At 45.3% G+C, this 24126-nt stretch overlaps 2 protein-coding genes across 4 annotated transcripts in view; one reads left to right on the top strand and one right to left on the bottom strand.

The window, feature by feature from the left end:
* Window positions 1-758: 758 nt before the first annotated feature.
* Window positions 759-10015, bottom strand: LOC133381241 (zinc finger and SCAN domain-containing protein 31-like). Of its 3 annotated transcripts, none has more exons than XM_061620074.1 (4): window positions 9910-10015; window positions 6262-7243; window positions 3653-3782; window positions 759-1603 (listed from the first exon to the last, which is right to left on the bottom strand). In XM_061620074.1, exons 2-4 carry the CDS (start codon window positions 6946-6948, stop codon window positions 759-761), a joined length of 1662 nt encoding a protein of 553 aa, XP_061476058.1. In that variant the 5' UTR covers window positions 6949-7243; window positions 9910-10015. The 3 variants fall into 3 exon arrangements, with proteins under 3 accessions (XP_061476058.1, XP_061476057.1, XP_061476059.1); XM_061620073.1 differs by having other exon boundaries at window positions 9923-10015; XM_061620075.1 differs by having other exon boundaries at window positions 3653-3779; window positions 9923-10015.
* Window positions 10016-13238: 3223 nt separating this feature from the next.
* LOC133381268 (zinc finger protein 271-like) overlaps window positions 13239-24126 on the top strand; it is a 35123-nt gene continuing 24235 nt past the window's right edge. Inside the window, exons 1-2 of the mRNA XM_061620162.1 lie at window positions 13239-13390; window positions 22154-23075. Coding sequence (XP_061476146.1) covers window positions 22326-23075 — 750 coding nt within the window. The 5' untranslated portion in view covers window positions 13239-13390; window positions 22154-22325. The remainder of the gene's footprint in view (window positions 13391-22153; window positions 23076-24126) is intronic.

Here is a 24126-nt window from a genome sequence, read left to right as displayed (position 1 = left end):
GAAAAAAGCGGGTAAGAGAAAAATCAGCTCATTTGAAATGTGGTGTTGGAGTTTTGCGCATACCATGGACTGCGAAAAAGACAAATAATTGGGTGTTAGAACAAATGAAACCAGAACTGTCAGTAGAAGCTAAAATGATGAAACTGAGGTTATCATACTTTGGACACATAATGAGCAGACCTGATTCACTAGAAAAGACAATATTGCTAGGAAAAACAGCAGGGAGTAGAAAAAGAGGAAGGCCAAACAAGATGGATTGATTCCATAAAGGAAGCCACAGACCTGAACTTACAAGATCTGAACAGGGTGGTTCACGACAGATGCTATTGGAGGTCACTGATTCATAGTGTCGCCACAAGTCGTAATCGACTTGAAGGCACATAACAACAAGTCATGTCTATTAATTGTAATGGGTTTACAATGAATAGGGTTAACATTGGTTACAACCTACAGGAAGCTGCCTTATGCAGAGTCAGACCATTGATCCATCCAGCTCAGTATTATCTACACTGACTGGCAGCAGCTCTCCAGGAGTTCAGACAGGGGTCTCTCTCAAGCCCTACCTGGAGATGCTGGGGACTGAACCTGAGACCTTCTGCATGCAAAGCAAATGTTCTACCACTGAGCTACCACTTCCCCAATCAAGTGGATTCTCTGATGTCTGAAAGCTAGTGGATTCTTTGGGAGTTAGAAGACAGATGAGAGGCCCAGCAGCGCCAGTGTGTGACAGAGCCAAAGAAGAATAAGATGTATCCTGTCTAGAGGATTCCATCGCTCATGTGGATTCTCTGGTGTTTGTTGAAGTTTGAAATGTAGTGGAAGATCTTCCCACAGTCCTGGCACTCGTAGGTTTTCTCTCCTGCATGGACACGCTGGTGCTTGGTGAGGCTCTGCTTGCTGCAGAACCGCCTCCGGCACTCTGGACATTCATACGGCTTCTCCCCAGTATGGATCCGGTGGTGGGAGACGAGGTGGGCCTTGCTGATGAAGGTTTTCCCACAGTGGAGGCATTCATAAGGCCTCTCGCCCGTGTGGATTCTCAAGTGCTTAACAAATTCCTCTTTCCACCGGTAGGTTTTCTTGCACACGGGGCAGGTGTAGGGCTTCTCGCCTGTGTGGATCCTCTGGTGGTTGATCAGCTTCCCTCTCTCGCGGAAGCTTTTCCCGCACTCAGGGCACTTGTGGGGTTTCTGCCCCGTGTGGATCCTCTGGTGCCTGATCAGTTTGTCCCTCCGGCGGAAAGTTTTCCCACACTCCAGGCACACGTGGGGCTTCTCGCCGGTGTGCATCTTCTGGTGTCGAATTAATGTCGATTTGTGCTGGAAATGCTGGCCGCACTCCGGACATAGGTACTTGATCGGCCCCCCGCGGAGCATCGCTTTAGCAACTGGTCTGGCGGCTTCCACGTGGACTGTGGGTTCCCCCCATATCATCACAGTCAGCTGTTCCTGCTGCCGCTTTGACCCACAGCCTTCCTCAAAACTCTCGCACCTGAGCACAAGGTGCCCTTCGGATTTGTCTGGGAAAACCCCGCCTGGTTCTGCTAGCTCTGAACCTCCCCGCTGCCTGTCCTCTTCCTCATTCTGAGACATCGTACTGTCACCTGAAAGAAAAGACACAGACCTCTTCACACAGCATGTAGTTATAACTACGCAGTGATGGCTGCCCAGTTGGGGAGCTTCCAGATGGGTATTTATCGCTGGACTGGTGCTCCTCCGCATGCAAGTTTTTTGCACTAGCATCAATAGGACTGTGAAGGCTCAGGAAACACAACAACCCACCTCTCCCTCCCCATTTCCCCCTTTTTTTGTCCAGGCCCTCACATCTCTTGGCATCAAAATGCCAGCCCGTATTTCCACCACCCCCTTAATCCAGATGCATACTTTCTGGGGAAAATATTGTAACTTTTTTCAAAAAAACCCTGTTGTCCCACAGCCCCTTTGAGGCATCTCAGTGACCAATTTGCAAATTAAGTCACCATCTGGAAAGACCAGAGAATAATTTCAAAAGGGGATGAGGTAAACTCGTGGAGGATATCGCTGTACCAACAGACGCTAGTCATGACATCTGTCTACTACCTACATGCCTCTGAATGCCAGTTGCTGGGGTCATGAGTGGGAGAGTAATGCTGTTGCACTCTGCGTGGGGGCTTCCCATTGGGGCATCTGGTTGGTCACTGCAAAAAGAGGATGCCAGACTAGACGGGCCTTTGGAATGAACTAACATGGCTCTGCCTACGCACAGAGCTTATGTTTGCCCGCCGGTAAGCAAACTGGCAGGCAGGAACCCTGAACAGGATTCCTCCCGCTAGGAAGCAAGGATGCACTGCAACATATTGTAGCAGGTCTCACTTCTCTGTGTGTGTGCGTATACACAAGCATACAGAGTGAAGCCACCAATCACTTTAGCACAGAGGTGGGGAACCTCCGGCGCAGGGACCAAATGTGGCCCTCAAGGCCTCTCTATCAGGCCCCTCATTGGCCCAGCTTCACACCCTGAATGTTTTGCCTGGCTGAAGTGTTTCCTTCAAGTCTCTTCATGCCTCCTGCTTCCCTGGATGAAGGATTAGAGAGGGGTGTGTAGGTCTGGGTAGAAACTAGCCTACTGTACAAAGGTAAAACTCACGTTTCTTGCTCCGCCCACTTTCTCCTCTAGCCCCGCCCACCACTGGCATGCAGTCGCAGGAAGGCTGCTCAGAAGGGAATGCACCCCCCAGGGCTGAAAAAGGTTCCCCTCCCCGATTATTAGTATTATTATTTAACAAGATTTATATACTGCTTAATAGGAAAAAAATCTCTAAGTGGTTTCCCACCGAACGTCACTTTCACCTGCTTTTTTCTTTTTTCAGTTCCCTCCTCATCTCACTTTGGTCACATCCACACCACAAGTTTAAAGCATTTCTGTTGCAGTTTAAACAGGCATGGCTTCCCCCGCCACAAAAATCCTCGTTTGTTAAGGGTGCTGAGAGGTGTTAAGAGACCGCCTCGCAGAGCGACAGTTCCCAGCACCCTTGCGTACCCTGTGGACGTGATCTTGCTTTTCCTCACACAAGGAGTTCCCAAACGGTGGCCCGTGAGCTGCACTGGGTTGGCCCGCCGCATATGAAATATTCACGTTGGTTTTTAATTGTGTTTTTATTGCTTCTTTCATTTCTTATATGGTATTGTATTACAGTTTGAATTCTGCCGAATGCAGAATGGAAAAAATGAAATACAGCATAAGAAAGAAGGGAAACGAAAGAAACAATTAAAAATCATACAGCGTCTAGCACAGCGCATTGCAATGGCTGCAACAGGCATGGTCTGCCAAGCCCATCAGCAATTTTCAAGTGGCCTGTGGGGAAAGAAAGGTTGGGAGCCACTGGCTTACATCATTAATCCTTCAGGTTTTCTTATTGGTTCTTTCTGCACCATCCCTCCCTCCTTCCACAGTCAAGGCCGGTGGCTCCGATTCTGGTGTGGCAGTGAATCCGCTCCGGGTTTTAGTCTGAACTTTGAAGGAGTTGTCCAAGGTGCATCTTGGACAGCTCCTTCACAGTTCAGACTAAAACCCGGAGCGGATTCACTGCTCCACTGACATGGGCGCCACCGGCTGCCACTGTTTAAACACTCCCTCCCATTGACTATTACGGGTCTCGAGAATAGTTCCGTACCGAATGATCCTGCATCTCTATCGCCCTCCTGCTTGATCTCCTTGAAGAGTGGCCTCTGCCAAGCATCCGATGGAGCCTGCTCCCCCTCAGGATAATTCACCGTCACTTCCACAAAAGGCCCTGGCTCCTGCTAAAAATGTAAAAGTTTTCCGATCAGAGCTGAGCCGGGGCAGGAATGCATCGGAGACTGGGGGACAGGGAGGATTTCCCACCCACGCCCATTTCAGAAATGCATTGTTTCACAAAATTAAATAGCAACATAATGAATGAATGAATGCAAGGCAAATCATACTGGGCAACTGGACACAACACCAGTCAAACTTAAAATCAAAGTTGCAATTGACTTTTTTTAAAGGTGGCTATCCTTAGGAAGTACATAGACTTTGTTTTATTTATTAAATGTATATGCTGCCCTTCCTCCCAACAGGAGTTGAGGGCGACAAACAGCAAGTGATAAAACAATAAAAAACTTCTTAAAAACAAAACATCTTAAAAACAATTCCAATAAAAGTGCAGACTGGGACAAAGGTGTCTACTTAAAAGGCTTATGTACATGCTATATTAACGCAGGTTCTTGTATTAATATACTAAGACCTGAACAACTTGGGTCCAGGATACCATAGGGACCACCTAGGCACAAGGCCAAAGCAACACTGGAGTGGCTCAAGAACAAAAAAGTGAATGTCCTCCATTGGCCCAGTCAAAGTCCCGATCTCAATCCCATTGAGAAACTGTAGCTCTCTTTGAAAACTGTGGCCCACAAGCGACGTCCAACCAACCTGAATGACCTGGAGCGAATCTGCCAAGAAGAATGGGCCAAAATCCCTCTGACACCATGTGCAAAGCTGGTACATACCTACCCCGAAAGACTTAAAGCTGTTATTGCAGCGAAAAGTGACTGTACCAAATATTAACGTGTGGGGGTCGAATACTTATGCAAGCAACATGTTTCAGCTTTTTATGTTTCTTACAAACATTTCCCAACATAAAATCAATGTCACCTTACAATAATTGATTTTGAGTTTCAGTGTTTCAAAATAAAATATCCTACAGAACAAAATTACAATGTACCATTTGTAATTCAGTAATATGAGAGCATGGTCAGGGGTCTGACTGCTTTTGCAAGGCACCGTATTTCTGAGTAGACATGCCTAGGATTCATATGTTAATAGTTTTCACTGTTAGGAGAGTGAAGATCTGAACCCACACCTCCCCTAGGGGTGGGATCCAGTGGCTGATTATAGTTCGAAAGCATTCCGTTGACCTAACAGGCTGGTACCAATTCAAGTTTGGTCTTTGTGTCCTAGCCACGGCTTTTACTAATCCGTTTTTCCCCTCTCACAAAAAATATTGATATTAATATCAACATTTTTTAAAGGAAACATCAATTTTAAAGTAAATATTGATAAAATTCTCGTTCTTAATTTTAGAGGTGGATTTTTTTTAAAAAAAATCCATGTTCAAACATAGCTGCAGAAAATCACTACATAGAAATTCAAGCGGCAACAATAGAGAATAAGTGAATTAATTGAAAATTTGGTACCAAATCTGAATTGGGTGGAATTCTAGCACATCGCTAATCTCCCCAGTCTAAGGTCAAATCCACACCACACATTTAAAGCACATGGCTTCCCCCAAAGAATCCTGGGAACTGTTGTATGTTAAGGGTGCTGGGAAATGTAGCTTTGTGAGGGGTAAACGACAGTTCCCAGAATCCTTTAGGGAAAGCCATGACTGTTAAAATTCTATAAATGTTCTTTAAAAGTGTAGCGTATAGAACCTGGACTGAGGTTATGCTTGTTAGATGGAGAGGTTTATTTTAGGATATTTCTGTTGCTCAGAGTAACATACACTAGTGCTGTTCCAGAATGTTCTCTAAGCTCTGGGGAGGACTTGTCTATGCTAGGGATGGGGGAGAAATTCAATCTAGTTTTCACTTAGGGGCAAACTGATCAAATTCAAACTTTTTGAAACATTGTAAGAACTGACACATGGCCATTCTTCAAAATACTGTGATGTAGTTCTCCAACCAACGTTTACAAAAATTATGAGGAAATGTGCATAAAATGAATATGTTAGTGAAAACAACATACGAAGATGCATTATAATTGGTGAAATTCAAACATTCGCAAATTGCTGCAGAACTGAATTTCAGATTGCAAAAATGAGAAAAGCACAGACATTTTTATCCCTAGTCTACACTGAGCCCAGAGCATTCCAGAATCTGGTCTGGATCAAGGAACGCAATAGACCAGCCTTTCCCAACCAGTGTGCCTCCAGATGTTGTTGGACCACAATTCCCATCTTTCCTGACCATTGGCAATGCTAGCTGAGGGTCATGGGAGTTGTGGTCCAACAACATCTGGAAGCACACTGGTTGGGAAAGGCTGCAATAGACAATAGAGCCTGGCCTCCTCAGTCCAACTCCAATCACGACACCACACTGGTGGACACACTATGCTACACTTCCGTGTGACTCCAGTCGCCGCCCGCCCAGTCAAGTTACATAGATCAAACTCTGGTTTATCAGCAGATCCAGACACCCACCACCCTACACCCTTGGCAATTCCCCCCTGAGCCCTCTAAATGCCAGGCGGAAACCCAGTCACCTCCTGCCCCCATCGTTCTGCCTCTCGTTGTCTCAGCAGGAAATCTTCAGCCAGGGCAATCACGTGGGCGCAGGTCTCAGGCTCTCGTTTCCTGACCCAATTCTGCATCTCCGAGGGCAGGACAGTCAGGAACTGCTCCAGGATCACCAGCTCCAAAATCTGCTCCTTGCTGTGCCTCTCTGGCTTCAGCCACCGATGGCAGAGGTCCCGGAGTTGGCTGTAGGCCTCATGCAACCCCTTGGCCTCTTGGTAGCAGAAACAGCGGAACTGCTGGCGCTGGGCCTCTGCTTCGACCACCCCTCTTGGAAGAAGGCTGTTCTTCTCTTTCCCGCCATCCCTCCTTGTTGCAGTACTGTTTGGCCTACCAGCAGCTTGTTGCCCTTCCCCTCTGATGACAGACGTCTCCTGCTGAGTCCCCCACTCTCTGGCCAGCCATTTGAAAGGCGTGGACGCTCCCTCAAAGGAGGCTGAGAAGACTTTGGCATCATCCCACGGCACAGCCTCTTGCAACAGCAGGTTTCCCCATCCTGAGGGAGGGGATGAGGCGGCCTTTAAGAACACCTGCTTCTCTCGGGCTTCCCACCACAGCTCTTCCGGTTCCTGCTTGACGTGCCATCCCAGCGGCTCGCCAACACACACCACCTGGATGTTATGAGCATTGGCGTCATTTGGATCCTTGGCCTCCATTTTTATCCCCCCCCCTGCTGTTCAAGTGCAACCTGGAATGGCAGACAAAGGGGTCACGATGAGCCTCCTTCCTCGGTGGCCGTTTTGACTTGGCCTTCCCCCAGCCGTGGCCCTCAAACTCACAGGCCTTAGCATACACCTGAGGGGAGCATTGGGCCTTGTTTTTTTCTTTTCTTTTTTCCTTTGTTTATTTGTTAGGCTCGGTAACCAAACAGGGGACTCTGAGCCTCTTTTTGTTGAACTGGTACCTAACGAGGAGTTGGGGGCATTCTCAACTGGCAACCAGGGCATCTCCCTGAAAGAAAGAAATGGCAAGATATATATATTTCCTCTTCAAACTCACTCTATCATCCGCAGGCCACTAGTTTCAGGCAGGGAGTCTTATCCCAGTTCCACCTGAAGACACTGAGGACTGAGCCTGGGACCTTCTGCATGCCAAAGGAAACTGCTTCATGCTAAGGTTGCAGCCCAATGCCTACTTTCAGAGAGTCATGATCCAAAAGGCCGCCTCCTTCCCTACAGATCCTCTCGACTGTTAAGATCAACAGAGGGGACCCTCTTGGTAGTTTTACCATCCTCAAAAATTTAGGGGATAGCGGCCCGGGATATGGCTTTCTCTGTGGCAGCCGCTAACCTGTGGAATTACCTCCTCTCAGAGGTGCGGCTGGCACCTTCATTACAGTTTTTGTGGTATGCTGAAGACGCCCCTCTTTACCCTTGCCTATACATAATAATAATCCGACATCTCGTTCCCTATTACGACTCCTCTCTGACGTTTCCAAACGCGGCTTGCATGTGTGAGCCGTTGCCAGTATTAGAGCTGGGCTAAGGATGGGTCAGAAATTTGATTCAGTTTGGACTTGAAGGGGAACTTACCCAGTTCTCCCTCTCTGAAAGAATATGCAAACGGAAAAGTAGCTATCCTGAGAAATTGGCACTTCTCCAAATTTTGCAACACGGTGCTCCAGCTATGTGTACAGAAATGCGTATACTAGGGTTACGTCTGCATATAAATGCACATATGAGTGAAAATCATAGAAACATCCAGGTGGTTCTAGCAAATCAGAAATCTGTCACCTTAACCCTGCGAAAGACCTTATCAAAAGTTCTGCTGGATCAGACCCAAAGGCCCATCTCTGTCCACTCACAGAATCATAGAACCACAGAATAACAGAGTTGGAAGGGGCCTATAAGACCACCAAGTCCAACCCCCTGCGCAATGCAGGAATCCAGATTAAAGCATCCCCAACCGGTGGCTGTCCAGCTGCCTCTTGAATGCCTCCAGTGTTGGAGAGCCCACCACCTCCCTAGGTCATTGGTTCCACTGTATAGCTCTAACAGGAAGTTTTTCCTGATGTTCAGTCAAAATCTGGCTTCCTATAACTTGAGCCTATTATTCCATGTCCTGCACTCTGGGACGATTGAGAAGAAATCCTGGCCCTCCTCTGTGTGACAACCTTTCAAGTATTTGAAGAGTGCTATCCTATCTCCCCTCAGTCTTCTCTTCTCAAGGCTCAAACATGCCCAGTTCTTTCAGTCTCTTTGTTTCCAGTCCTCTGATCATTGTTGTTGCCCTCCTCTGAACCTGTCCCAGTTTGTCTGCATCCTTCTTACAGTGTAGTAACTGGATGCAGTACTCAAGATGAGGCCTAACCAGTATTGAATAGAAATAACATAGAAAAATTTATTGTGTTATTAGAGGAAATTGTGTGTGTAAGATGATATGGCATACAAAAATGTGTATATTCTGAGAAATTCACATTAAAATGCTGCATTTTCATGAGAAATCTATCTATCATCTCAAATTGATGTGAAAATGTGGAGACCTGAAGTTCAGATTGGAAAAATAAGAAACCGAAATTGAGATATTCACCCATCCCTACTCTGGGCCAAGGATTGCTTGCTTGGGGAGGCGATGTTTTTGGTGGTATCACCAAAATGACTGCAACACCAATGTTGTAAAACAGACACTTGGCTGCTTGTGATGGTAGAAATCTCTGATCATGCCAGGCAGTTTTACAAAAGTGGTCTCTTCCTTTTTGGGAGCCATAAATAGCTAACACAGATATGGATCTAGACGTAGAGGCAGAGAATCAGTCAGTTTTGGATTCGCTCAGTTTCACATTTTTCAACCTTACCTTCAGTTCCCCACATTTACACATCAGTTTGCAATTCTATTTTTTAAAGTCCTCATGAAAATTGCACACATTTTCCCTAACATACACATCTTTCTATGCAACGTTGACTAACATGCGCATTTGTGCAAGCAATATTGCCTAACAGAATGCATTTTGTTAAATGTTCTTTTCATTAATATATGCAGTTTTACATAATCATTTTCCTCTTATGCATTGTCATACACACTTTTTTTTTGCTGAAGAGCTGCACAGCAAAAGTTGGGCATGTGCAAATTTCAAAGGATCGCTGTGTTTTGGTTCATGTATTGGGTCCGAAAGTGCGAATGACCAATTCAAAGTTTTCCTCTATCCTCAGATGTATATACACCAACCTTTGGCTACCTAGTCCCCTCCAGATGTTTCGGACTACAACTCCCATCAGCCCCAGAGTTGTAGTCCAAAACAGCTGAAGGACACCAGGTTGGCAAAGGTTGGTATACACTGATAGGCATGATGTAAATAATAATGATAAAAATAAAATACCGTACTGATTTCTCTTGCATAATAGGAACTCCATCACCCCCTTGGCATCCAGTGACAGTAATAAAAACAGGTAGCTCAACAAAAACAGCCCCAAAGAGTACAGCAGCAACGCATCAGTGAAAATAATTGTCTCTCTGGGACAAGGGGGGGGACAGGGTTTATCTGGGATTTAGGAAGATGATCCTCTCTGCTCCCAAGGTGCAAAACGTAATCCCCTTCCTGGCACAGTTTCTTTCCGCTCCAACCCCAGTGAACTCTCCTTTTCCCAAAATGTCACCCCTTTCTTTCTCCTCCAGCTCACCCACTCTTTGCACCTTGGAAACGTCCTGCCAATGCTTTGATGGTCCTCTTACACCTAGCAAGACACAGAAACGGATTCCTCATCAGGGCACTGAAGGGAAGAGGGAAGCTCTTCCCCCTTGCAGCTTCCTACCTTTCCTGGCCTCTCTAGGAACCAAAGAGCGGTCTGATTTGTTCTTTCATTTTTTTAACCCTTATAGCAGCAGACACCTCTCTCTCTCTCTCTCACTCTCTGCTTCTCTGGAGGCAAACTGCCATCACTGTCTTAAGGCCAGATACTCCTGGTTGCCACCCTTTTAAAACAACAACAACCCTGGGCCTTTAAGCAAAAGCTTGACAGGTAGACATTTAACAGGTGCAGCCAGGCACATCACTGAATTTCCATGTCAGGGAATAGCTTTGCCTGCTGGATTTCTCCCTGGCATTGTGCTCTTAAAAGCCAGAAGAGCCCTTCTGTTTTGGAGAGAGAGAGATGGTGGAAACTCCCCTAACTCAGGAGTGCTTAAGAGTTGTGTCTGTTATGTGTTGATTTCCTTCAAGGACAGTAGTGCTATGCCATTCAATCTGGAAGGCAGAAAAATCAGCTTGTTTCACTTTCAAGGCAGGTGTTGAGGGTCAGCGTTGTCAGGCATCCACCAAGGGCCCAGATCCCAGTAAGGGGCCCTCTGACAAGAGCCCCCTAGTAGAGCTGCTGCACTGAGGAGGGAGGACAGGCTCACCCAGGGAATGGAGGATGAGGCTTGCCCGAAAAGTCTCCAAAACCTGCAGTTCTTGTGAGGCCATAGCCACACCATACATTTAAAGCCCATGGTTCTTCCCCTAAAGAATCCTGGGAACTGTTGTTTACCTCTAACAAAGCTACAATTCCCAGCACCCTTAACAAACTACAATTCCCAGGATTCTTTGAAGGGAGCTGTGTGCTTTAAATGTATGGTGTGGATGTGACCACAGTCTGCTTAGCTTGAGTGCAAAAAAGGAGTCACTACCCAGTGTGATGGAAAGCAAAAAAGGGGAAACCACAGGCATTGAGGCATACCTCTGTAATGCAATGTCAACTAGTATACAAATAGCCAAAATGCCATGGAAATCGCTGCAAACAGTAAATAATATTACAGATTCCAAAGACAATGAAGCGTAACACTGTAATCCCAATAACACAATGCAAACATATATTACAAATAGCCTAAACGTGATACAATACACAAATACCAGTACAATGTGCCCTGGATTCTCCTGCAAGAATAATCCATGTGCTCCACTGAAAAAAATGCAAGATATTCCTGGGAGAAACCAACCTTCAAAAACCTTCTTCTTGTGTGAGGTAATCCTTGATCCAGTCTCTTTAGGTCATTTGTAATATATGTTTGCATTGTATTACTGGGATTACAGTGTTACACTTTGGAAACTGTAATATTATTAACTGTTTGCAGTGATTTCCATGGCATTTTGGCTATTTGTATACTTGCTTACATTGCATTAGAGTTCCCCATCATAGCGGGTAGTGACTCCTTTTTTGTGTTTGTTTTGCAGAACCCTCTCCTCTTTGGTAGGGCATTTTGCTTAGCTTGAGACCATAGCCTGGGACTGCTCTGCTGTTTGTCCCCCAGTGAGTGATATACTGCCTCTGATTATGGAGGTTCCATTCAGCCAACATAGTTAAGAACATAAGACAAGCCCTGCTGGATCAGGCCAAAGACTCAGATAGAACAGCATCCTGTCTCCCCTACTGGCTAACCAGATGTGTCTGGGAAGCCCCGCAAGCAGGACACGAGGGCAATGGAAACTGGTATAGAAAGGTAGACAACTTCTGAACCTAGAGACTCAATTTAACCCTCCCATATGCATCGGTTTGCTTATTTAATAATGTGATTTATCACCCGCACAATAACAAGAGTGCTCTAGGTGACATAAAAATGTTAATAATAATAATATTAAAATCACAATGATAATAAAGCAAAAAAATAGTTAAAGATGACTATTAGATCATTTAAAAATCACTTTAAAAAAGGATAAAGATATTAAAATGTTACAGCAACGATTGATTAGATCAGAGTCCTTTTCTCCCCCACTTTGTTAAATTTGCAAATTAAAATATATATATATTTAAAAACCAAACCAAATAAAATGTAAAAATTCATAGAACAGAAGATGGGGAATTTTATATATACATACATGTATGGCTAATGGGGAACTCAATATACATAATCAATAAGCAAAAACATTATTTTATGAAGCTATAAAGGTTCATAACATTTTAATAGTTTAGTAGGAAGGCAGATCTTTTTCTCTTTGGAGCTGTCTCCCTGACTATGCTGGTCGTTTGGAACTACTTGTACTCAAAACAATTGATAACACTGTGCTGAATATCTCAGCACCTCTGAGACGTAGAAAGAATTGCAGAATAGCTAAAATGCTTAGCTCATTAGCTGGAGTGCATAGCTCACTGTGAAAATGTACTTTCATGTGAAGTACTCAACATTGCCAAATTCATTAGAACACCAAATTCACTAGAACACGATGCAGAGAAGTACAGTACCTATGCAATGCCTATGCAAAATGCCTGTGTAATACTGTCATGTCTATGTAATTCTGATGTGTTAAAGTACAAAGTACCTATGCAAAATGCCTGTGTAATACTGTCGTCTATGTAATTCTGATGTGTTAAAAGTACAAAGTACCTATGCAAAATGCCTGTGTAATACTATCATGTCTATGTCATTCTGATGTGTTAAATCCTGATTGGTAGATGCTAAACTCTGAAATGTATAAAAACCCCAGGCAAACAGTGCCAAGTTGCAGTTCTCCACTCACTAGGAGGGGGGCTGACCAAGTGTACATTTGTCATCCAATAAAGGCCTACCTTTTTGCTGCAAGCCTGTGTCTTCAAAATTTTTATTCAAGGACCCCCAGCAAAAGGACCCACAGGAGAAATACAAAATTCTCCAACACTAAACATCCATACTAAAACAACAGCGCATGTATACGATATATGGGTTTTTCATTATACGTCCTATTTTGAATGTTGCAAACTGCCTAAAGGCTTGTGTTGGTGATGCACACATTATAGTTAACGACGACAGCCACAAGCTGGTTGACACCAGGTCAGACATTTTGTACTGTACTGTCTACACTGACTGGCAGCCGCTCTCCAGAGTGTTGGGCTGGAAAAGGTACTATTTCTCATCACCCTGCTAACTCCCTCATCCCTTTAGCCCAGACCTTGGATGCTGCAAAGAGTTAAGTCAATAGAGGCTGTGGTTGCCAGAGAGGGCCGGAAATGTCAACACAAAAAAGTGTGTGTCTGTGGCGGGGAGAGAAAGGGGAACTATCCAGTTCCCTTCCTGCTCCACCTTCCCCAGGAGGGAATCTGTCTTTTGAATTTGTGCCCCCAGCCTTGATTTACACTGCATTGGTTGGCTAATCTGCAGAAAAGAGTTTCTCTGGATTTTTTTTTTTTTTTTTGCTGTGCCTCTGGAAAGGAGGTGAGTTAAAAGAGGGAGGGGCGAGGGATTTAAAAAAGAAAAAGACCTCAGAGGAGGGAAAGAGATAACAGATAATGCAGGATTGGATACCTGTCCCCCCCCCATCATAAAACCCGAAATCTGAGGAGGGCAAATTTCGTCTACTATCAGGTTCTCTTTGATCATTTCTTCTGTTCCTGCTTGCTGTATATCTCTGAATACTAGTTTTTGGAAAACTGAAATGGGCAGAGGGCTCTTGCGCACAGGTCCTGCTTGGGGGTGTCCTGCTGGGGATATCTACTTGGCCACTGTGAGAACAGGGGGCTGGACTAGATCAATGGCTGTTGGCCACGATGGCTATCCTCTCCCTGCACTGTCGGAGGTGGTGTGCCTTTGAATACCATGTGCTAGGAGTCAAGTACTGTTGAACTCAGGTCCTGCTTGCCGGCTTCCCTGAGACATCTGGTTGGCCACTGTGAAGATGCTGGACTAGATTGGTGGCTATTAGCCGCAACGGCTATGTTCTCCCTCCACTGTCGAAGGCAGTATGTTTCTGAATACAAGTTGCAGGGGACCACAAGTGGAGAGAGGGCTCTTGCGCTCAGGTCCTGCTTGTGGGCTTCCCAGAGGCATCCGGCTGGCCAGTGTGAGAACAGGGCGCTGGACTAGGTGGGCCACTGACCTGATCCAGCAGCCAGGCTCTTGGGTTCTTATTACAGTTTGATCTTTTTTTTTTTTTACGTTAGATTGTAGGTTGCTTTTAAGAAGCGCATTATTAGGCACTGAATGACAACACTAATTAATAGCAGCAGGTAAGACATTCTTGGTAAGTGCCAGACACAGTTGAGTTTCTGAAATTTTAAAACATATTGGGCATGATCCTTTCTCTGCCCTCCATGAGGAATTATACAATTCATGGCATGTTCCTTGGCAGTAAGTCCCAGTAACAGAGTCATCCTATATATGACTACTCAGAAGTAAGTCCCATTGAGCTCACTGGGGCTTACTCCCAGTTAAATGATGTGATTGTATAGCAGTAGTTCCCAAACTTTTTTCCCCCTGCAGACCACTTGAAAATTGCTGAGGGTCTTGGCGGGCCACTTAATGTTTTGTCTGCCTATTGTAGCTATTGTAATTCCATATAATTCAAACTGCAATAGAATAAAATACAATATAAGAAATAAAAGCAATAAAGATGCAATTAAAAATCAGTACGAATACTCAGTGCGAGAGATGTGCTTTCTCCCATCTTCAATCGCAAATACGTAAACATGCCACGAACCACCTGAATGAAGCTCGCGGACCACTGGTGATCCACACACCACAGTTTGGGAGCCCCTGCCGAATAGGACTGCAGCCTAAATTCAGAGGACTTCACTCACAAGGATTGAGAAGGCCCTTAGTTCAGTGGTGGAGCATCTGCTTTGACTCAGTATAAGGCAGCTTCTCCTTATTATCCATGGATTATTTACCTCTTGCCTTTAATGGCCCCACTGTTTGCTTTCTTATCCTCTGTGTCTGTGTATTTTAATTTAATCTAAAATGTTTATCTCCCTCTCGCCTGCTCATAGATCATTCAGTGGCTTAGGTTCTGCGTAAATCGAAGCCATCCATGGCGCCCTGTGAACAGGCAAGGGTGCTGGCACAAAGGGAGAAAAACACGGGAGCTTGGACCACACACTACCATGAGCTAAGCCATCGTTTGGGGAATCTCAGGCACGGGGCCAAATATGCCCCCTCCAGTCCTCTCTGTCTGGCCCTCAAAACTCTCCCCAGGCTACACCCCTCACAGGGCTACCCTTCCCAGGATTCTCCGTGACTGTTGCAGTGGTGCAAGTTTGCTTTAAATGTATGGTAACAAAATGTACAAAAATGTACAAAAGGGACGGGCTCCACTCCACTCCACTCCAACCAGAATGGAACCAGACTGCTGGCACTTAAAATTAAAAAGGTGGCAGAGCAGCTTTTAAACTGACTGAGGGGGGAAACCCGACAGGAGCTGAGAAAGGTCCGGTTCGGAATAAACCTCCCCCCTGGGATAAAAACCAAAGAAATGATGAAATTTTAAAAGGGGTAGGCCTAGAAGTAGGCATTGTGAGAGCAGGGGCACAGGATATAAATTCAGAAGAGCAAAATTACCACAGGCCTAACCACAAGTGCCAAAGACACTTGAAGAGAGACACTGCTTACAAGTGCCTGTACGCTAATGCTAGGAGCCTGCGAACCAAGATGGGAGAACTGGAGCGCTTGGTCTTAGAAGAGAGCATTGATATAGTGAGCATAACGGAGACCTGGTGGAATGGAGAAAACCAGTGGGATACGGTTATCCCTGGATATAAACTATATCGGAAGGACAGGGAAGGACGTATTGGTGGCGGAGTCGCTCTATACGTGAAAGAAGGCATTGAATCCAGCAAGCTCGAAACCCCAAAAGAGGCAGACTCCTCCACAGAATCGTTGTGGGTGGTGATACCATGCCCCAGGAGGGACTTAATACTGGGAACGATCTATCGTCCCCCTGATCAAAATGCTCAGGGAGACCTGGAGATGAGATATGAAATTGAGGAAGCATCCAAACTAGGAAATGTGGTAGTAATGGGTGACTTCAACTACCCGGACATAGACTGGCTGCATATGTGTTCCAGTCATGACAAAGAAGCAAAGTTTCTAGATATTCTAAATGACTATTCCCTAGACCAGTTGGTCATGGAACCGACCAGAGGGACGGCAACCCTGGACTTAATCCTCAGTGGGGACCGGGACCTGGTGCAAGATGTAAGTGTTGTTGAACCGATTGGGAGCAGTGACCACAGTGCTATTAAATTAAACATACATGTAAATGGCCAATTGCCAAGAAAATCCAACACAGTCACATTTGACTTCAAAAGAGGAAACTTCACAAAAATGAGGGGATTGGTAAAAAGAAAGCTGAAAAACAAAGTCCAGAGGGTCACATCACTCGAAAATGCTTGGAAGTTGTTTAAAAACACTATATTAGAAGCTCAACTGGAGTGCATACCGCAGATCAGAAAAGGTACCGCCAGGGCCAAGAAGATGCCAGCATGGTTAACGAGCAAAGTCAAGGAAGCTCTTAGAGGCAAAAAGTCTTCCTTCAAAAAATGGAAGTCTTGTCCAAATGAAGAAAATAAAAAAGAACACAAACTCTGGCAAAAGAAATGCAAGAAGACAATAAGGGATGCTAAAAAAGAATTTGAGGAGCACATTGCTAAGAACATAAAAACCAACAACAAAAAATTGATTTGAAACGAATGCTGATGAAAGTTAAAGAGGAAAGCAGGACAGCTGAACATACAAAAGACTAAAGTAATGACAACAGAAGATGTATGTAACTTTAAAGTTGACAATGAGGACATTGAACTTCTCAAGGATTATCAATACCTCCGCACAGTCATTAACCAAAATGGAGACAATAGTCAAGAAATCAGAAGAAGGCAAGAAGACAATAAGGGATGCTAAAAAAGAATTTGAGGAGCACATTGCTAAGAACATAAAAACCAACAACAAAAAATTCTATAAATACATTCAAAGCAGGAGACCATCTAGGGAGGCGATTGGACCCTTGGATGATAAGGGAGTCAAAGGTGTACTAAAGAACGATAAGGAGATTGCAGAGAAGCTAAATGAATTCTTTGCATCTGTCTTCACAGTGGAAGATATAGGGCAGATCCCTGAACCTGAACTAACATTTGCAGGAAGGGATTCTGAGGAACTGAGACAAATAGTGGTAACGAAAGAGGAAGTTCTAAGCTTAATGGACAATATAAAAACTGACAAATCACCGGGTCCGGATGGCATCCACCCGAGAGTTCTCAAAGAACTCAAATGTGAAATTGCTGATCTGCTAACTAAACTATGTAACTTGTCCCTTGGGTCCTCCTCCGTGCCTGAGGACTGGAAAGTGGCAAATGTAACACCAATCTTCAAAAAGGGATCCAGGGGGGATCCCGGAAATTACAGGCCAGTTAGCTTAACTTCTGTCCCTGGAAAACTGGTAGAAAGTATTATTAAAGCTAGATTAACTAAGCACATAGAAGAACAAGCCTTGCTGAAGCAGAGCCAGCAAGGGAAAGTCCTGTCTCAGTAACCTATTAGAATTCTTTGAGAGTGTCAACAAGCATATAGATAGAGGTGATCCAGTAGACATAGTGTACTTAGACTTTCAAAAAGCGTTTGACAAGGTACCTCACCAAAGGCTTCTGAGGAAGCTTAGCAGTCATGGAATAAGAGGAGAGGTCCTCTTGTGGATAAGAAATTGGTTAAGAAGCAGAAAGCAGAGAGTAGGAATAAACGGACAGTTCTCCCAATGAAGGGCTGTAGAAAGTGGAGTCCCTCAAGGATCGGTATTGGGACCTGTACTTTTCAACTTGTTCATTAATGACCTAGAATTAGGAGTGAGCAGTGAAGTGGCCAAGTTTGCTGATGACACTAAATTGTTCAGGGTTGTTAAAACAAAAATGGATTGCGAAGAGCTCCAAAAAGACCTCTCCAAACTGAGTGAATGGGCAGAAAAATGGCAAATGCAATTCAATATAAACAAGTGTAAAATTATGCATATTGGAGCAAAAAATCTGAATTTCACATATACGCTCATGGGGTCTGAACTGGCGGTGACCGACCAGGAGAGAGACCTCGGGGTTGTAGTGGACAGCACGATGAAAATGTCGACCCAGTGTGCGGCAGCTGTGAAAAAGGCAAATTCCATGCTAGCGATAATTAGGAAAGGTATTGAAAATAAAACAGCCGATATCATAATGCCATTGTATAAATCTATGGTGCGGCCGCATTTGGAATACTGTGTACAGTTCTGGTCGCCTCATCTCAAAAAGGATATTATAGAGTTGGAAAAGGTTCAGAAGAGGGCAACCAGAATGATCAAGGGGATGGAGCGACTCCCTTACGAGGAAAGGTTGCAGCATTTGGGGCTTTTTAGTTTAGAGAAAAGGCGGGTCAGAGGAGACATGATAGAAGTGTATAAAATTATGCATGGCATTGAGAAAGTGGATAGAGAAAAGTTCTTCTCCCTCTCTCATAATACTAGAACTCGTGGACATTCAAAGAAGCTGAATGTTGGAAGATTCAGGACAGACAAAAGGAAGTACTTCTTTACTCAGCGCATAGTTAAACTATGGAATTTGCTCCCACAAGATGCAGTAATGGCCACCAGCTTGGACGGCTTTAAAAGAAGATTAGACAAATTCATGGAGGACAGGGCTATCAATGGCTACTAGCCGTGATGGCTGTGCTCTGCCACCCTAGTCAGAGGCAGCATGCTTCTGAAAACTAGTTGCCGGAAGCCTCAGGAGGGGAGAGTGTTCTTGCACTCGGGTCCTGCTTGTGGGCTTCCCCCAGGCACCTGGTTGGCCACTGTGAGAACAGGATGCTGGACTAGATGGGCCACTGGCCTGATCCAGCAGTCTCTTCTTATGTTCTTATGTTCTTATGTAATGGGCTCTTCTCCACCAAAGCTTCTGTCGCTGATCAGTGTTGTTTGGCCCATTATATCATTTCTTCTTTTTAAGTTATTGTTGGTATTTCAAGAACAAAACCAGTGATTGGATGTGTTTTGCAGTGGTCCAAATTGTAAAGAAGGACATCAGATGAGCCCTGAAGCTGGATCAGGCCAGTGGCCCACCTAGTCCAGAGCGGCCATCCAAATGCCCCAGTGGGAAGCCCACTTGAGTGCAACAGCACTCGCCCCACCTGCAGTTCCCAGCAACTGGCATTCAGGGCCACACTGCCTCTGATGGTGGAGGCAGAGAATATCCATTGTGGCTAGTAGCCGTTGGTAGCCTTCTCTTCCATGAATTTGTCTAATCCTCTCTTAAAGCCACCCAAGTTGATGGCCATCACTGCCTCTTGTGGGAGCAAATTCCAAAGTTTAACTCTGTGCTGAGTGAAGAAATCCTTTCTTTTGTCTGTCTTGAATGTCCCACTTTTCAGCTTCATTGGATGGCCTCATTGGTTCTGGTTAGGGACAAGGGAGAAATGTGATTTAGTTCACATTTAAAGGCTAGCTTCACCTAATTTGCATTTTCAAAAGCAACATGTGAGCCAAAACACAGGCATCCTCTGAAATTTGCACTTCTCCAAATTTTGTACTGCAGTTCTCCAGCTAAGTCATGGGTACAAAAATGCATATACTAGGGTAAAGTGCTCATTCAGATGCATATATTACAGAAAATAACATTGCAAATGCATTATATTAGGGGAAATGGCTTTGCAAAAATGTGCGTATTATGGTGAAGTTGCCCACAACAATGTATATATTACACTGGTGACTTTTCATTAGGACTTTTAATATATATTTTCAAAACTGATGGGGAAATGTGGAGCATTGAATATAGACTGGAAAAATGAGAAGCTGAGAGAAGCCAAGATTGGCTTCAATTCGCCCATCCCTAGTTCTGGTACAGGAATGCCTCAGTTAATGAAGTACATGTGTTCCTGGACGTTACTTCTTTAAAAGAAACTTTGGTACTAGAGGTAGGAATAACATGGAAAGTATAGGGATTGGTTCCTACACCCAAAAAAGAAGAGCAGTTCAACATATTTCAGCAAACTTTTTATTCAAAACTAACAGTATGCATGTCTGAAATGAAACAACCAGGTCAGGTAGGCCTTGCATACAGACCACGTGAAGGCTTCTTCCAAAATGCATCCAGGGATGCCTGCCATGTCCTTTTTCTTTTATCACGTAATATCTTGCTACAGCAATCTAAAGCTTTGAGCACAGTTCTCTCTGTGCACTTGAGCAGGCAGGCAAAGGGCAGCCACCACCACCACCACCGCCCTGTGCGCTCTCTCTCTCTCTCTCTCTCTCTCTGCCACCCTCCCCTACACTCGAGCAGATGCATCTGCAGTAAACAATGCTCCCAGGGCACCCAAACCACTGTTTACTGTGGAGCTGTCTGCACCACCTGGCAAGAAGCACCATTTCAGCAGCACATGGGAGAGCTGCCTGCAGCAGCTGCAGTCCAGTAGACAAGGGGCCACATTCTGACTATGCCCTCCATTCCCCTGCACCCCAAAAAGACTTCATTAAAAGGAGCTTATTTCCTGGAGCGTTTGTTAACTGAGATATAACTGAGACCATCTACCTGTGTGAGTTTCTGCAAGACCTGCTCCCTGCATTTCTGGCTAATTTCCACCTGGCCTGGAAGGGTGGGGCCCTGTCTCTCTCCATCTACAAAAGCAGCAACTGCTGAAGGGGCCAAAGACCATCTACCTGTGTGAGTTTCTGCAAGATCTGCTCCCTGCATTTCTGGCTAATTTCCACCTGGCCTGGAAGGGCGGGGCCCTGTCTCTCTCCAGCTACAAAAGCAGCAACTGCTGAAGGGGCCAGAGACCATCTACCTGTGTGAGTTTCTGCAAGACCTGCTCCCTGCATTTCTGGCTGATTTCCACTTGGCCTGGAAGGGCGGGGCCCTGTCTCTCTCCAGCTACAAAAGCAGCAACTGCTGAAGGGGCCAGAGACCATCTACCTGTGTGAGTTTCTGCAAAACCTGCTCCCTGTATTTCTGGCTAATTTCCACCTGGCCTGGAAGGGTGGGGCCCTGTCTCTCTCCAGCTACAAAAACAGCAACTGCTGAAGGCGCCAGAGACCGTGTGTGTGTATGTGCGCGTGAACCTGCTGCTCGGGATGTCTATAGACTACTGGGGTTAGTTGTTTTTTAGTTGTTTTTGGGGTCAAGATTTAATTTTGGAGATTCATTTTTGCTGTTATTTGGACTGCAGCATATTTTTGTTAGACACTGTTGTGAAGTGTGTGGGGATTGCTTAATTGTATATTTATTGAGATGTTTTCATTAGTTTGTTGTTTATTATTATTGTTTGGCTACTTATATACTGTGTATATTTATATTTTTTTGTTGTATTATTTCTCTGTTGTACACCGCCCAGAGAGCTATGCTAGTTGGGCGGTATAGAAATTTAACAAATAAATAATAAATAAATAAACTGTACAGAGAGAAGGATCACTGTTCTCTAACCTCTTGCACCACGCTATGCATACACCACTTATTTGCTCACCCCAGCTAAAAACTGTGCAATCTGGTGTCAGGATAGGTTTGGGCTTGCTTTCCCCTGTAGCTTGGCTCACTCACATGATCTGGAAGGACTTGCTATCTAAGCGGCTTTTAGGATTTAACCAGACCACTGGTCTGGATTACTTGGGTTGATCGGCAGGAGTGGGGGGAAAGCTGGATAAGGTGATGCTTTTTTCTTTTTTTTCTTTTTTGGCGCCTTCCAGTATTAGTATTAGTATTATTAATCATCATCATTATCACCACCAGTTATTATCCGCCCTTCACCCAAAGGTCCCACAATTTTAAAATATAGCAATAAAAACAATTAAAAACAACCTAAAAATCACAATTTTATTTATTTCTTTATTGCATTTATATCCCACCTTTTCTCCAAGGAGCTCAAGGTGGTGTACATGATTCTCTCCCCTCATTAATTCCCACAACAACTCTGTGAGTTAGGTTAGGTTGAGAGGCAGCGACTGGCATTTGTACCCTGGTCTCCCAGGACCTAGTCCAGCACTCTAACCACTACACCACATCGTGTGGGTCCTAAAAATGTATACGTCTTGGGTGTCAAAGGCCAGGGTAAAGAGGTGCATCTTAGTTGATCCCAGGGCAAGTTACAACAATTTTAAAATACAGCATTAAAAACAATGAAAAATATATGTCAATATGTGTGTCAAAGGCCAGGGCAAAGGGATGCATCTTAGTTGATTAAATTTCTTGTCTGTTTCTCTAGACAGGCATGAGAGAGACCCATCATCTCTAAGCGCAACTTATTTGAAGGAGAGAAGTAAGGTTGAAACCTGGACATGAGACATTTTTTGAAGGTTTAAGCAGTTAAAGGAGGAGAGGAAGAGTGGAGTGAGGCTTGAGCTTCAATAAGGCTGTCCTGTAGCCTGGGAAAGAAAATGGCTGACAAGCAAAGGATTCTGGGAGGCCAGGCTGCTCTGGATGAAGAGCAAATGGATGAGGAGGACCTGGGAGGCTTGGAACAAATGGAGGGATCAGGAAGAGCCAGGAAAGCACCTCATGACATCCTCCATCCTGGGGGCATCAGGAGACTCTTGAAAAAGATAATGGTCCCACAGGTTAAAGAGGAAACTGAGGAGGAGCTGCTCCAGAGCCAGGAATCTGAGTGGCAGGAGTCTCTCAAGGGAAAGAAGGCCCCTCTCTCAAGCTGGAGCAACCCAGAGCCAATGGATCCCACCATGCCGTGGGGAGATATCAAGGCCTTCCTGGCCCACTTTGAAGGAGCTAATCAGGCCAGCCAGTGGGCTGCCCGCCTTGGAGAAGTTTCAGAGGGCAGCCCTGACACCCAACAGAATTACGGGAAGATGAAGGCGGCCATCTTGCGTGGGGAGGCTAGCTGCAGGGAGTGGCAGCGCCAGCGTTTCAGGCTCTTCTGCTATGAGGAAGCCGAGGGGCCCCGAGAGGTTTGCAGGCAGCTCCAGGATTTCTGCCACCAGTGGCTGAAGCCAGACAAGCGCACGAAGGAGCAGATCCTGGAGCTGGTGATTCTGGAGCAGTTCCTGGCTGTCCTGCCCCCGGAGATGCAGGGCTGGGTGAAGGAAAGTGGCCCAGAGACTTGCAGACAGGCGGTGGCCCTGGCGGAGGTGTTCCTGTTGAGGCAGCAAGAGGGTGATAGCCAGGAAGAGGAGGTGAGATTATCGAGGGAAAGGGGCATAAGAAGTTGCCCTATCCGGACTCTAGGGATGGAAAGATGCAGTTTGGTTTTTTTTGTTTTTTTAAATTATCATGAAAATTCTCCAGCATTTTAGTGCAAATTTTGCCTAATAAATACATATTTGTGGGCAGTTTTGACTAATGTATGCATTTTTTAAAGAAATTCCTCCTCATCTAATGCATATTTGTATGTTATTTTTCACTCATGTATTCATTTTCATGCGTGCTTTCCCCTAGCACATGTGTTTTTGTAACCATAGCTTGGTTGGTGAACGGCATCGCAAAATTCAAAAAAGTGGGAAGGATGGCTGTGTTTCACTTCTCATATTGCTTTGGAAAGTGCGCTTTCAATAGATTCAGCTTGATATGCAAACTGAATCAAATTTCTCGCCCATCCCTACTTGTGTCAGACTGTTGGTCCACCAAGACCAAGATGGTTGGCAGTGATTGGCTGCGGCTCTCTAGGGGTTTCAGACAAGGTCATTTCCCAGCCCTACCCAGAGAGGACAGGGGCTGAACACAGAGCTTTTTGCATCCGCTTTACTTCTAAGCTACTACAGCCTTGCAGAGATGTGCAGGTGGGGCTGTGTTTACAGTGGGGGTGGGAGACCTCAGGCCTTGGGGCCAAAGGCCCTTCCAGGCGTCTCTATTTGGTTCTTAGAACTCAGGCCACAGTCCTCACTGGCCTTACTTTCCACCCTGGATATTTTTGCCTGGTTGGAATGTGTCTTTGCCGCTCTGATGATGCCCCTTGCTTGCCTGGTGGGAGGAGAGAGAGAGGGATGTGTGCGAGTCTGTGTGCAGAAATTAGCCTACCGTCCAAAGCAGCCTTTCCCAACCAGTGTGCCTCCAGATGCTGTTGGACCACAACTCCCGTCAGCCTCAGCCAGCATTGCCAATGGTCAGGAAAGATGGGAATTGTGGTCCAACAACATCTGGAGGCACACTGGTTGGGAAAGGCTGGTCCAAAAGTTAAATTTATGATCCTGGCTCTGCCCACTTTTGCCTCTGGCCCCACCCACAACT

The sequence above is a fragment of the Rhineura floridana genome, chromosome 3 (assembly GCF_030035675.1).
Source record: "Rhineura floridana isolate rRhiFlo1 chromosome 3, rRhiFlo1.hap2, whole genome shotgun sequence".
Classification (NCBI taxonomy): domain Eukaryota; kingdom Metazoa; phylum Chordata; class Lepidosauria; order Squamata; family Rhineuridae; genus Rhineura; species Rhineura floridana.
Note: the sequence above shows the minus strand (reverse complement) of the source record. Positions and strands in the feature narration are given on the sequence as shown.

What these genes read in the sequence shown, in the direction of transcription:
- LOC133381241 (XM_061620074.1), bottom strand. Translation starts at nt 6,948, where the DNA reads ATGGAGGCCAAGGATCCAAATGACGCCAATGCTCATAACATCCAGGTG. An exon ending in CAGAACGATGGGGGCAGGAG is followed by an intron (nt 3,783 to 6,261) that starts GTGACTGGGTTT and finishes TTACATTTTTAG; the next exon opens with CAGGAGCCAGGGCCTTTTGT. An exon ending in TAGAGATGCAGGATCATTCG is followed by an intron (nt 1,604 to 3,652) that starts GTACGGAACTAT and finishes CTTTTCTTTCAG; the next exon opens with GTGACAGTACGATGTCTCAG.